This window comes from Panthera leo, chromosome C1, assembly GCF_018350215.1.
Source record: "Panthera leo isolate Ple1 chromosome C1, P.leo_Ple1_pat1.1, whole genome shotgun sequence".
NCBI classification, from domain to species: Eukaryota; Metazoa; Chordata; class Mammalia; order Carnivora; family Felidae; genus Panthera; species Panthera leo.
Genome location: NC_056686.1, coordinates 8,040,462 through 8,053,413, shown reverse-complemented (window position 1 = coordinate 8,053,413; position 12,952 = coordinate 8,040,462). Strand labels below are relative to the sequence as shown.

General features: G+C 49.0%; 1 protein-coding gene across 1 annotated transcript in view; it reads left to right on the top strand.

Moving 5' to 3' along the window:
- Nucleotides 1-12,952, top strand: part of MTOR (mechanistic target of rapamycin kinase) — a 132,755-nt gene that overhangs the window by 82,332 nt on the left and 37,471 nt on the right. The window contains exons 29-30 of the mRNA XM_042954026.1: nucleotides 6,452-6,527; nucleotides 9,301-9,440. Coding sequence (XP_042809960.1) covers nucleotides 6,452-6,527; nucleotides 9,301-9,440 — 216 coding nt within the window. The remainder of the gene's footprint in view (nucleotides 1-6,451; nucleotides 6,528-9,300; nucleotides 9,441-12,952) is intronic.

Here is a 12,952-nt window from a genome sequence, read left to right as displayed (position 1 = left end):
CTTGGGATTTGACATCAATCCAGAAGCATGGGGAGCAATGACTTTGAGAACGCTTCAGGATTTCTTCCCACGAGCCAAACCCTTTGAGGATTCTTCAGGTGGTAGGAGTGGCGTTTGGATGCCAAGCCAGAGACCGTCTTACTGCTATGCTGTGGGTCAGCATTAAGACCCCGAGCAGCTAGTGACTTAGTGACTGACCTTTTCGGTCAGTTTCATCCTCGTGGGGCTGGTCATCACCTGCACGGGAAAAGCACTGAGGAGAAGCTCGAGAGGGAGAGCCGTGGAGAAGTAAGCAGGCCCTCCCGCCAGCACTGGCTCTTTCGCCATCGTTCTTGACGGGGCATCTGCCGAGGCGGCGAGAGAATCTCCTTCACATCTGAGCCACTGGCCCACCTGACCCGCTTCCCCTGCTTCTGGAGAAGAATTCTCAGATAGCAGGGAGAGAAGATACATGGTTTAAGGTGTTTGCCACGGAAGGCATGGAGGCCTTGTCTCGTCCTTATTTGTTAATTCGGCGCAACTCTAGAAAGTGTCTCCCTCAATTGCCAAGAATTTTCCCAGTTTCTAGCTCTCAACTCCACTTCCCTTAATAAAAATTAAGTCTTGGGGTGGGGAATGAGTGAAAGTGAATGTCGGTAGAATTGCCTCTCCCCCTCCTGCTGTCCTACCTTGCTGTCTTCTTGTCTGTCTCTTCACGGGCTTTCTAACGCCAGGTTCAGTTGTGGGCTCCGGGATGATCACGTGGACAGGGCATTTCTGTTTGCTCTGTAGATTCGTGCCTGTAAGATCTCAACCGGCTGCTCCCACTGGAAGACAGAGCAGAATGCAGATAGACCCCTGCCGATTGGGCCTCCACCAGCTGGCAAAGCTCTGTGTTCTTGTGGCCTCAGCCCCTGTCGAGAGGAGACAGGAAATTCGTCAGCCTGTCCTTCTGCACTGTTCTCGTGGGCACGTTGCTGCCGAACCTCCACCTCTCTCAGCTTGTTTGTGGTCAGATCTTGTCACCTGGACTGATGTCCGTGGGGTCTGGTTTGTGTCGTTAAGCGCTTCTTTGTTGTGGGGTTTGGAACGGTTTGCCCTTTTAAGCCTCCAGCAGTAACACGGAGCGACTGAGGGGCACACAAGGGAGCGTTTATAGAACGGACGATAGAAAACTCCCAGCTGCCCCATGAAACAAGAGTTCCTCATTAAGGGGGCTTTGAGTGAAGGTGATTTCTCCCCACGAGCCAAACATAGAGCCTCTCCCTTCAGTCTCATAAAACCACATCTGAGTTTTATTAAAAGGGGACTATTTCAGGGCGCCTGGGTGGCTCAGTCGGTTGAGCGTCCCGACTTCGGCTCAGGTCATGATCTCACAGTCTGTGAGTTCGGGCCCTGCATCGGGCTCTGTGCTGACAGCTCGGAGCCCGGAGCCTGCTTTGGATTCTGTGTCTCCCTTTCCCTCTGCCCCCCCACCTGCCCATGCTCTGTCTCTCTCTGTCAAAAATAAATAAACATTTTAAAAAAACATTTTTTTTAAAGGGGACTGTTTCAGAGGACAGCCCTGTGTCACCCAAGTAGGCAGGAGACTGGGCACTTGACTACAGAGACTTAGGCAGCCCACACTTTGTAGCCTGGGCTGTGTCTGTAAGCCCAGCAGCCTTGGACACGCTGCCTTGGAAAAGCCCATGGTGGCGACCTGGCTGGCTGTTTTGTCGGGAAGCGTCAAGGCATACCCGCAGCTTCTGAAAGGAAAGAGACGGGATGGGAGCTTCGGGGTCAGAGGGGCGGTCAGCCACAGCGTCCATGAGGAAATTAAAACGAAAGCTTGGTAGGGCTGCTTTCTCCCGCGTGGCGGGTTATAGGGAGCACCCCCACCCGGTGCTTGCTTTCCTTCCTTGTACAAGCATTTATGCACGCCTGCTGATCCAAGAGGGGAAGGCTGAGGCGCTGTCCCTCCCGTTGCAGAGCTACAGTGCACTCTTAGTTATTAATTAAGATGCTCTTTATTTTTTAAATTTTTTTTAAGTTTACTTATTTTGAGAGAAAGCACATGCATGCAGGCAAGGAGGAGCAGAGAGAGAGGAGAGCGAGAATCCCGGGCAGGCTCCGTGCGGTCAGTCAGAGCCCAACTCGGGGCTTGATCTCGTGAACTGTGAGATCATGCGTGACCTGAGCCGAAATCAAGAGTCAGCCGCTCAACCGACTGAGCCATCTTAAGGCCCCAACTTAAGATCCTTTTTAGGGGCATCTGGGTGGCTCAGTTGGTTAAGCGTCCAGCTTCAGCTCAGGTCACGATCTCACGGTCGGTGAGTTCAAGCCCCGCATCGGGTGCTGTGCCGACAGCTCGGAGCCTGGAGCCTGTTGCAGATTCTGTGTCTCCCCCTCTCCCTGCCCCTCCCCTACTCATGGTCTGTCTCTCTCTGTCTCAAAAATAAATAAACATTAAAAAACAATTTTTTAAGATCATTTTTAATGGTACGGGAGCCTGTGACCTGGGCCACAGCTTGTTCATGTGTAAAATGGGAATATTAATATTAGTGCCTACTTCATGAGACAACACATAAAAGCAGTAAGCCCCGTGGCTCGTACATACGGTAAGCGCTCGGTAAATTTAGGTCTCTTTTTGTTGTTGTTCTGATACGTTGCCTCCCACAGTGGAATGCCAGAAGTCATGGCGGAAGGAGAAAAAATTAAGGTCCCAAACAAGATGACAGACTCTTGTATCACCAAGAGTTTTGTTTCCTTCCCTCACCAGAACCTCCTCTCCGCGTCCACAGCTGCATTCTCCAGCAGCCTCGTAGCGTGCGTGGAAGACTCCATGGAAGGAAAGAAGAGGGAAGCGTAGTCAGGAAAATAAAGAGGGAACAGGGAGGAGAAAAGAATAAATGGGGATAGCGGCCGGCCAACTCAAAATGTTTACTCTGAACGGTCGCCCGTAGGTGCGCACAGTCTCCTCCTTTCCTTCAGGTCCTCAATCCAGAGACCAAGGATTTAATAAGGGACCCTTTCCTCAGGCTGACCCCGGTTATTTTTCATGGCTGTATTTTAGTCCGTCTAGTCAAAGCTGTAATTTTTCAGTGATCATCCTTACTGTTGGACAGAATCTCAAGGTACAACCCCCAGTTTTCTGGCAGGTTCTAAAGTCCTGCTCAGTGGTTCCCCCAAGGGAGCCCAGCACCTCTGTCTGTATTCTACAGGTAGGGGACTTATTTGGACTTTCCCTTGAAGGATTAGGGGGCATACGATGAGTTTTGGTGGCGGGGGGGGGGGGGTTGTTTTGTTTTTAATTTACAAAGCTAAGTCAGTCTCTCCTTTGATGCAGGATTTCAAAGCCATAGCAATATTAAGGTAAAATTCGTATTTCTCCTCTGGTTCCTAGTCATTAATTTCCTGATTTTGATCAGCTTGTTGTAAAGCTTTCCTTTTTAGGCATAATGAGTGGGAGAATGGGGTGGGAAGAGGCTTTTGCTTGCTTCCGTTTTTGTGTTGGCTTTGTCCCAAGTGAGGAAAACTTTGGCAATGTTTGTAATTTGCTCTTGAAAATAGCATATGCTCCAGAACGCAAGATCGGAAGACATTTATTGGAACTCCTGGATTTTTATGTGTGATTCTTAGAGTTAACTTCTTTTGCTTTAGGCAAGGAACACATTGTCTTCCTCACCAGAGTAGTTAATATCTCTGCCACGGTCATCCCAGAATCCACACTGGAACCAAAAAGAATATACAGACTATGTAATTATATGTATTTACATATGGCATATTACATGTTTCATTATAGAAGATACATTGGCTTTTTTTTTTTTTTCCATGTCTTCTTAAGCTTCCAAAATCTGTGTTTGGGTTCGGGGAACTAGGTAATCACAAAGCTGTATGGATACAGCTAAGAGTGATATTAATAAAATTCACCTAACCCTGTGTGAGTGAGCTTATTAGAAAAACTCACATGGGGTGCCTGGCTGGCTCCGTTGGTAGAGTATGTGACTCTTGATCTTGGGGTGGTGAGTTCAAGCCCCACATTGGGCATAGAGCTTACTTAAAAAAAAAATAAACAGGGGCACTGAGTAGCTCAGTCAGTTGAGCAGCCATCGCTTGATTTCGGCCCAGGTCACGCATGATCTCATAGTTCATGAGATCAAGCCCCTAGTCAGGCTGTGTGCTGACAGCATGGAGCCTGCCTGGGATTCTCTCTCCCCTCTCTCTCTGCTCCTGACCCACTCTCACTCTCTTTCCTCTCTCTCAAACTAAGTAAATAAACTTTAAAAAATTATTTAAGTAAATATATACATACATTCATATATACACAATTTTTTTTTTTTTTTAAATCTCATAGGACTTCTGGAAAGAAACCATGGTGTTATTGCTTCTCTTTGAATGTTTCTGAGTCCTGCAGTGGACTGACTTATATGGAGAACCTTCTGGCTCATTGCTTAGGAGCAGCACAGAAGTGCCAGTGGGTCTGCCCAGTAGATGCCACCTGAGGTCACCTGTCTGCTGTAAATAAAGGAGAGAGACATCTGTATGGTGACTCTCCCCTCCAGTTGCAGGGCCTAGAGCCTGGGCACCCTACTCAAATAGTTGTCTTCAGGATGAGTTGATGATTTCTTAGTGCTGGCTCGAGTCTCAACCCTAGATGAGTGTTTTTTCTGTATACAAGCATACAGCTACGTTTCTAGCAACCTTTATTCTTAGACAAAACCAAATGAGGGAAGGAGCATTTACCAGGATCTGCTTAGTAATTTCATACCCATTATTTCATTTTGTTCCCTGAGGAAGCTTGAAAGGAGTGGTATTAGGCCCATTTTATAGATGAGAAGCTTAAAACTCAAAAAAGGGAACTTGCTTATGGTCGTACAGCTTATAGGTGGCAGGATTGGACCTCCAGAAATGGAAACCCAAGCTCTCTGACTCCAAATCCAAAGCGGCCCCCCCCTCCCCCCTCCCCATCCTCACCTTAACAAAGGAGAGTCATAAAATTGCTTCAGATCATATGGAGACTCTCCCCATTCATTGTGGGCCTCGGGGAACATTGCTACCCTTTCAGGCCTGAGTCTCCCCAGGAGTGAAACAAGACTGGTAATACCTTTCCTTTCCACTCTCTCAGGGATGCATGAGGTTAAAGCAGTGACAGGTTGGAAAGATCATTTGAAATGTGCTTTGTAAACATGAGGCATTAGATTATTACTTTCACAAATGTTAACTTCTCTAGTTTGACAGATTGTGGGCAGTTCCCTCTTGGTTTTATTGGAATAAATGTGGTGGAATTTGAATTTTTAAAAATAATATTTATACCAGCAATCTCTTGCCATATTATTACCACATTCCACCCAAATCCTGGAGTTTCCCAAAACCACTTAAAAATTAATTCTAGTCAAGTAGACAGTTTGTACTTAGGGCAATAAACTGGATCCCTTGCTCGTTAAACAGTCTAGACTCCCAAGTTGGACTGACATCGTTTGCTCCCCACCTGTGAACAGATAAAGAAACTGCTGTCCTATGAGTTTCTCAGGCCTGTTTCGTCCCTCGTTCCCGTCCTTCTGTAACTCCAGCTTACGTTCAGGGTTGGCTTAGTTTCCGTTTCCCCTTTCGTGTATGTTACCGTCGGAACAAGGGTCTTGGCCCTGCTGCTGTCCAACTTCCGGGGCCTCTCTACAGCCTCCCTGGTTAGCCAGCGCCAGGCACCCACCGCCAGCCTACCGCCTAGTTGTCCTAATACGTTACAGTCCCCCAGTCGGTCCCAGTGGCCACATGCTGCCCACAGATGACAGCAGAGTAGCGTGTCGTTAGTGAAAAGCATCGTTCCGCCAGGCATGTGACCCTGGATGAGGTCCCTGGCTGCCCACTGCAGAGGGAGGGGGTGGTCCTCGAAGAGGGACTAAGGAAGCATCCATCTTGGAAGGAAATGGGCTATCGGGGGAGCAGTCAAGATGGTTGCACAGCCACAGTCCCTGGGGTGCTCTGTCATTAACGTGGATGACCCAGCCTCCGTGCCACTTCTGTGTCACCCACAGAGCCTGATGGTTTTTATCGACTTTGATCATTCTGATTCCTGGAGGCAGCTGATGAGCGGAAGTAAGAGTTCAAAGTTCAGAGGGATCTCATCTGGTCGTGTTCAACGACAGGGCCAAATACGGACCCAGGGCTTCTAGTTTTTAGAAAACAGACACAAGGTGCCTGACTGACAGTATCTGAGAGGAAGCCAGTCCGTGCTGGTTGGAGAAAGGGCCCCAGAGCCGGTGAGGCTTCCTGTCTACCAGACGCTGCCCCCTCAAAACCAGGAGTGTGGGGTCGAGATGAAATCATTCCTTAGAAGAAGTCATTCAGACTGAGCTTGCTGGGTGGTAACAGATAGTCACCTTCTCTGCAAGACACGGTCTCTGGTGGGCTGGTGAGCCATCTACCCGCCACGACCCCCACGCCTCCCACTCTCTGACATGTTGAGTGTAACCCCCTCTTCCTTTTGTCTCCCCAGCATTAATAATAAGCTACAACAGCCAGAGGCAGCTGCCGGGGTATTAGAATATGCCATGAAACACTTCGGAGAGCTGGTAAGTGCAGAGACCTGGCTAGGGAGGCACTCAGCCACCCCCTGGAGAAAGTTACTTTCCTGTTCTTTTCCCAATTGCTGACATCTGACTTTGCTGTACCGTAAGGATGAAGGAGAGAGCGGCTGTATGGATTACATTCAAACTGAATATAGGTCGGGAGGACGGAACCTGATAAATAGTAATAGCTGGTGTGCATCAGACTCTTGGCACGTGCCCGACCCTTCGCTGCGTACTTTATGTACACCATCTCATTCGGTCCTCACGACAGCCCGATGAGTAGAGGTGCAATCGTGACCCCATCCTACAGGAAGGGAGCCGGTGGTCCCAGCAGAACAGCAACCTCACCTGATCTGACAGCGAATCACTGGCCGAGCCAGGACTTGAACCCAGGCAGTCTGGCATCATCCATTTAACCCTGACCTGAGTTATTTTGTGTCATCTGTGGCGGTTGGCATCGCCACCGGCCCACGATTAACGCTCAGGACATACCTCAGAAGAAACCATGGCCAGTGCTCCAGAAAAAAATGTACTATAATTTATACCTCCTGTTAAGGAATTGTTCCATTTCATTATTGCTCACATAGCTTCTTCTCTCCTGCCATCTTTGCCTTATCAATATTAAAATGTTTCCCCTACCCTCTGTGGTCCGGGGAGGGTGCTTTGGTAACTACCTAACCATATATAAAGCATTGACTTAATCAACTCGGCATTGACTTCCGGGAAGGTCAAGATGTTCTGGGTCCGTGCATTTGATGAGGAACCTTTTGTTAGTCGCGTAGGTCACTTACTCAGGTTTGCCGTAATCAAGAGCCCAGTGTGTTAGAGTGAAGAAATCCATGGCCGCTTCATAGGCTTTTGCCTCACACAGGGGCTAGTCAACTGGACTGGAACTTTCCAGGGAGTATTTTGCCATCTTGAGCACCTATCTGTAACTAGACCAAGACAGCATCTGTCCAGATGACAGGGCAGAAGGGACTACGTCTCCACCTTTGCCTCAATCCTTGATTGCAGAGGGGGCGCTTAACGTAGTCTCTCAAAGACATGCATTCTCCTCCTTTGCTCTCCCTAGAGCTTGGGCCGCAGTAAGGGCGATAGAAACGGAGCTCCCATGACCATCTGGCATTCGGGTGACCTGCCAGCAGCTAGCTAATAATGCCCAGTGGCTCAGAGCGCCAGCCTTAAGTGCAAGTTCCTCTGTCTCCAGGTTCTAAAGGTGGCCATTAGGTCCAGGATTGTTGCTAAACCCGTGGTGGATTTTCTGTTATATTTAGGGAGCTGAAGCGTATTAAGCCTGACAATGGTTTGGCTTTTCTTGGCAGAACCTGCGCTTTCTCAGCACAATTTATGTAACAGCAATCTCATTAGAATTTCGTGTGATTCATTGCTTAAACCTTATAGTTTCTGCAATCTATTGCAATTCAAAATATCCTGCCCCCTGCCTGACCTGCTCCATATGCCACTGCCTCTGCTTTCTGCTTGGCTGCGCCTAGCGTGTGCCATCCGCTGGTCACCGGCCCCCTTCCTCTTTCCCGCTGGGGTAGAAATCATTTACTTCCCAATTTTAGCGTTTTTCATTTTAACGCTGTCTTTACAGCCACGCTTCTAGGTTTTCGCTCTCATATTCTTCTAAACAGCCTCGGAAAATGAAGTTTAAGTAGTTTTCCCTTCTGCAGAGCCAGACAGGCCGGTTTGGGTGAACCCTCCTGTGCACCGACACAGGGCAGAGGGCTGCCGGGCAGCGGAATTCGTGCAGGGGCGGCCGAGGGGATCGGCTGTGCCAAGAGCCACCGAGGGGAAGTCGGCACGAGTTAACGACTGAAAATAGAAATGACCTCCTTACGGAGGTTCGAGAAGAAAAGGTCCTTTCAGAGAGCTTAGCAGAGTAGTGGAAGAACCCCAGAAGACAGACTGAGGTGGAGGGCGGGGGGGCGGGGGGAGCTGCAGGCAAAGACGTCTCGGGAAGCGGTCTGTCCCCTGACCATTTGGAGAGCCGGAGTCTGCCCCTTTTAGCCTGTGGCCCCTCTTCCTCACGTGGCCAGCGCTGAATTTCAGCGTGGCGCACCATCTGCCCGGGTAATGGAAACCATCCTCTGGCCCCCGACACTGGCAGACCTGCCAGGCGCTGAGCAGGAGGGAACATTGGATGCAGGAGTCGAAGAAGGGAGGAAAGGTTTTCCAAAGAATTTTAAGTGGTGGCGCTCTATCGTATTTTAAATCAGTATTTCCTGAAAGTTTAAAAACGCATTAAGAAATGCAGAGAATCAGGAGCTTTTAAAAATTCGAGTTATTTTCCTCCAGCAAATGTGCAAATATGCCTGGTCTTTCCGGCCCCATCAGGAAAGCAGCTCCCGGTCCGGTGGCCCGCGGCCCGCACTCCAGCGGACCGAGGCCTTGGCATCCTTGCAGGAGCTCTGGTCGGGGCCTCCTGCTGTCCCAAAGGATCTCCCCTGTCATCGCATCCCCACCTGCCGGGGCTCTGGTGGCCCCTCTGCGTCTGGGCAGGACGTGACGGGGCACGGGGACATGGCCCGCCATCTGCTGTCAGGTTATCACAGGGTCACTCCATCAGTGTGCCAAGGCACCTGTGTTCGCACCGCCACCCAAGCTGCCTCCAGATATGCTGAAGTTCTTTTCCACCAAAGCCAGGACATACGGTGACGGGGGAAGCATCTAGCACCTTAAGAAAGGCAGCGTGGGGTTTAAAACGTGCAATTTTAATTTGCTCTCCAGCTCTCCATGCGCACAGCAGTCTTCTCTCTTTCCCACCTGGCAGGAGATCCAGGCCACCTGGTACGAGAAGCTGCACGAGTGGGAAGATGCGCTCGTGGCCTACGACAAGAAGATGGACACCAACAAGGATGACCCAGAGCTCATGCTGGGTCGCATGCGCTGCCTCGAGGCCTTGGGGGAATGGTGAGCCGCCGGGGACGTCCTCTCTGGGGTTTCGGATTTGGAGGGCTTCCCCCACGCAGAGTTCTCACCCAAGACACTCCTCTTTGTTTCACTGGGCATCTTCCCGGGGATCATCTAGACCTCGGGTGTTTGGAGGTTTTTTTTCAGACCTAGACTTTGTAAGTCCTCGAGGACAGGGCGGGCTTGGGTGAGCTGCTAGGATCTACACCTGCTCCTTCCCGTCTGCCTCTTGACCTTGACTATGCAGACCTCACGTTCTTACTGTGCAGCCTTTTCTTTATTAGTTCTTGCTAATGATTTTGGGAGAGAAGAACAAGTTACCGCCCTCTTCAGATGCTTCATCTATATTGAACGCTTACTACGTGCCCGGCACTCTGCCAGGCCCCAGACATAAAAGAAACACAGAAAATAAGGCCTCCCTCCATCAGGAGGCTCGTGAGACAAGCATATCGCAGATAGTCATTAAGGCCGGAGAGTACAGTGACGGTGGTCTGAGCAGACGACTTTAACCACCGGAGGTAGCAGGATGGCCTTGCCCTCCCCCCTGAAGGGAGGACTAAGACTGGGGGACACTGAAGGGGAATGGGGAGTTTAGCTGCAAACACTTGCCGAGGTCTTGGTCTGGGGATTTTTGGGGGGACATTGAAGGGAAAATGGTCCCTGTTCTGTTTCCCAGCATCTAGTGCAGGTTTTAAAAAAATTTTTTTTAATGTTTTTATTCATTTTTGAAGGAGAGAGAGAGAGAGAGACAGAGCATGAGCGGGGGAGGAGCAGAGAGAGAGGGAGACACAGAATCCAAAGCAGGCTCCAGGCTCTGAGCTGTCAGCACAGAGCCCGATGCGGGGCTGAAACCCATGAACTGTGAGATCATGACCTGAGCCGAAGCCAGATGCTCAACCGGCTGAGCCACCCAGGCGCCCCCGTGTGCAGTTTTTTTAAATAGTTGGAACAGAAGGCCACAGTACAGTGGTGAGATGCTATTTTTTTAATGTTTAATTTTTATTTTGAGAGAGGGAGAGAGAGAGAGAATCCCAAGCAGGCTCCGCACTCTCAGCACAGAGTCCGACGCGGTGCTCAACCTCACGAACCGTGAGATCACAACCTGAGCCGAAATCAAGAGTCGGGCACTGAACCGACTGAGCCCCCCAGGCGTCACAATGCTGAAATACTGTAACAATAGTTTTAAATAGTTGAAATGCCATGCTGCTTCCCCACGAGTGGATTATCCAGACTTTCTCTGAGACAGGAGACCGGAGGGCCCCTATGTAGCCATTCAGCCAGTAATTACTGAGCACCTCTTCATGGCCGGTGTCCGTGCCAGGTCCCAAGGACGCAGCAGCGAACCAGGCGACACAGCCCCTGCCTTCCCAGAGCTCACAGGCCAGGTAACCGGGCCACAGTAGTACAGAGTGAATACAGTAATAAAGAGGAAGTGCAGGGGGCTGTGGGAAATAGAAGGGCCCCCAATCCAGGCGTAGAAGCGTTTGGAAGGCTTCCAGGAGGAAGTGATACCTAACTTGAACGTGTGTAGTGAGGAGTGAACACAGTGTGTTCAGTGTTCTGAAAGTTCATTGTGGCTCGGAGGGTCAAGTGTGATGTGGAGAGGTAACAGGGGAGGCAGAAGAGGTCGCCCGGGGCCAGGTGGCGTGGGGTGTATACCACGTGAGGGGTTAAGGCTACTGACCGGCCCTCCGAGGAGTTGGAGGGCCGTGACTGGCAGGTTTGCATTATACACAGAACCTTTCGGAGCACATTAAGAGAGTGGATCGAAGGGAGACCAGAGAAGGGTTGGAAGGGCCTGTTCAGAGGCCACCCAAGGGGAGAAGGGGGAGAGGGAGGGGGCTGGATCCCAAGGTGTTTAGGAGGCGGTGTTGACAGGATTTGGAGTCTGATTAGGTGCGGAAGTGAGGACAGAAGAAATTACGGTTTTAGCTTCCAGCATAAAGGGAAGCTGGAACACCCCCAGAGCTCCTCAGAGGTCAGATCATCCCAAAGCCTAAGGTTCCCCTGAAACCAGGCCTCCAAGGAGCCGTCTGGGGGAAGTTCCACAGGCCCGCACCCTCGCATTTGGAATTTGGATCTGCATTGGCAGCCTCTGTCCCTGAAGGACGTTTTGTTTTTTGTTTTTTGTTTTTTTTTTACTCTACGTTCTTGTAATCATTTTTTATTTTTAAAGCATTGTATTTTTGAAAAGGTAAAATCCACCGTGGTACAGAATCCACTAGTACAAACCAGTGACGGAACTGCGCAAACCAAGTCTTCTCCCCGTCCCGCAGCCACCCAGACCCGCAGGCGCCGAGGCCGGGTCCTCGTGGAGACTCCCGGTGACGGTCCGCGTCGGTGCACCGTGTACATTATGATGGTGAATTCTGCACACCTCTTTGCACCTTGTTTTTTCACTTAACGCGTGTGAGCCACTCTCCCGTCACTACCTGAAGTGCTGTCTCGTTTTCTCAAGGGCCTCACGGTGTTCCATTTTGTTATTATTAGGAAATCTCAGTCTGTCTAAATAGGCAAATTTAGATTGTTCTGAAATGTTAATACCTTGGGCAGTTTAAAGAATATTATTGGAGAAAAATCAAAGGAAGTCTTCTAAGAAGAACGCAGAACGCTCTCCCACTACACATCCTTTCTGTACCTAATTATAGATATTCTTTGGCAAACGATGGCTATTTTTACTTCTTAATATAAAGTTATTACTGTATTCCTAAGACAAAAGATCTAATTGTACTGCATGAAAATTTAATGTCAATGATTTTAGCCTTAGGCATTGGATCACATATATGCAGATAATAGTCTAAAATTGCTTGAAATTGGTTTGTCTGGTTTAACCATTATTAGGGAGATTGAAATGTTATTATTTATTTCCATAATTAGCATTCTCCTAATGAGTCGTCCACCTCAATAAATGAGGAAGCATAGCCTATCAAATCTGCCTCATTAGTTTGTACAACTAAGGTTTTTTTTGTTTTTCATGTCCGACAGGTATCCAAAACTGCTGTAGCCACTAGCCCAAGTGTGGCTATTTAAAATTAAATAAAATTAGTGATTCAAGTCACACTGGTCACATTTCAAGTACTCAGCCACATTCAGCTGATGGCTGGTGCATTGGACAGTGCAGATCGAGAACATTTCCATCACTCTAGAAACCTTCTATTGGACGGTACTGATCTAAAGCAAGAGTAGTATGTTGAAAACTAGCCACATTATTTCAAAAACAATTTTTTCCACTTCCAAATTGGTTATCATACAACCATGCTATTAAGAGAAAGATTAAAAAAAAAACAAACAAACAAAAACAAGGTGTAAACATTCTTAAAATTCAACTCTAACCAATCAATTCCTAAAATGTTTTAGCGTCTCCATTTTGCCCTTGAATTTATATGTAAGTGTCACAGCCTAGCATCCAAGTCTTTTGTGTCGTGACCCCAGCCCATTTCTCAGTGAACTTTACCTCATAATCCGAGCTCTGGCCAAACCTTGCTCTTCAAACTCCACAGAATTTGTTTCCT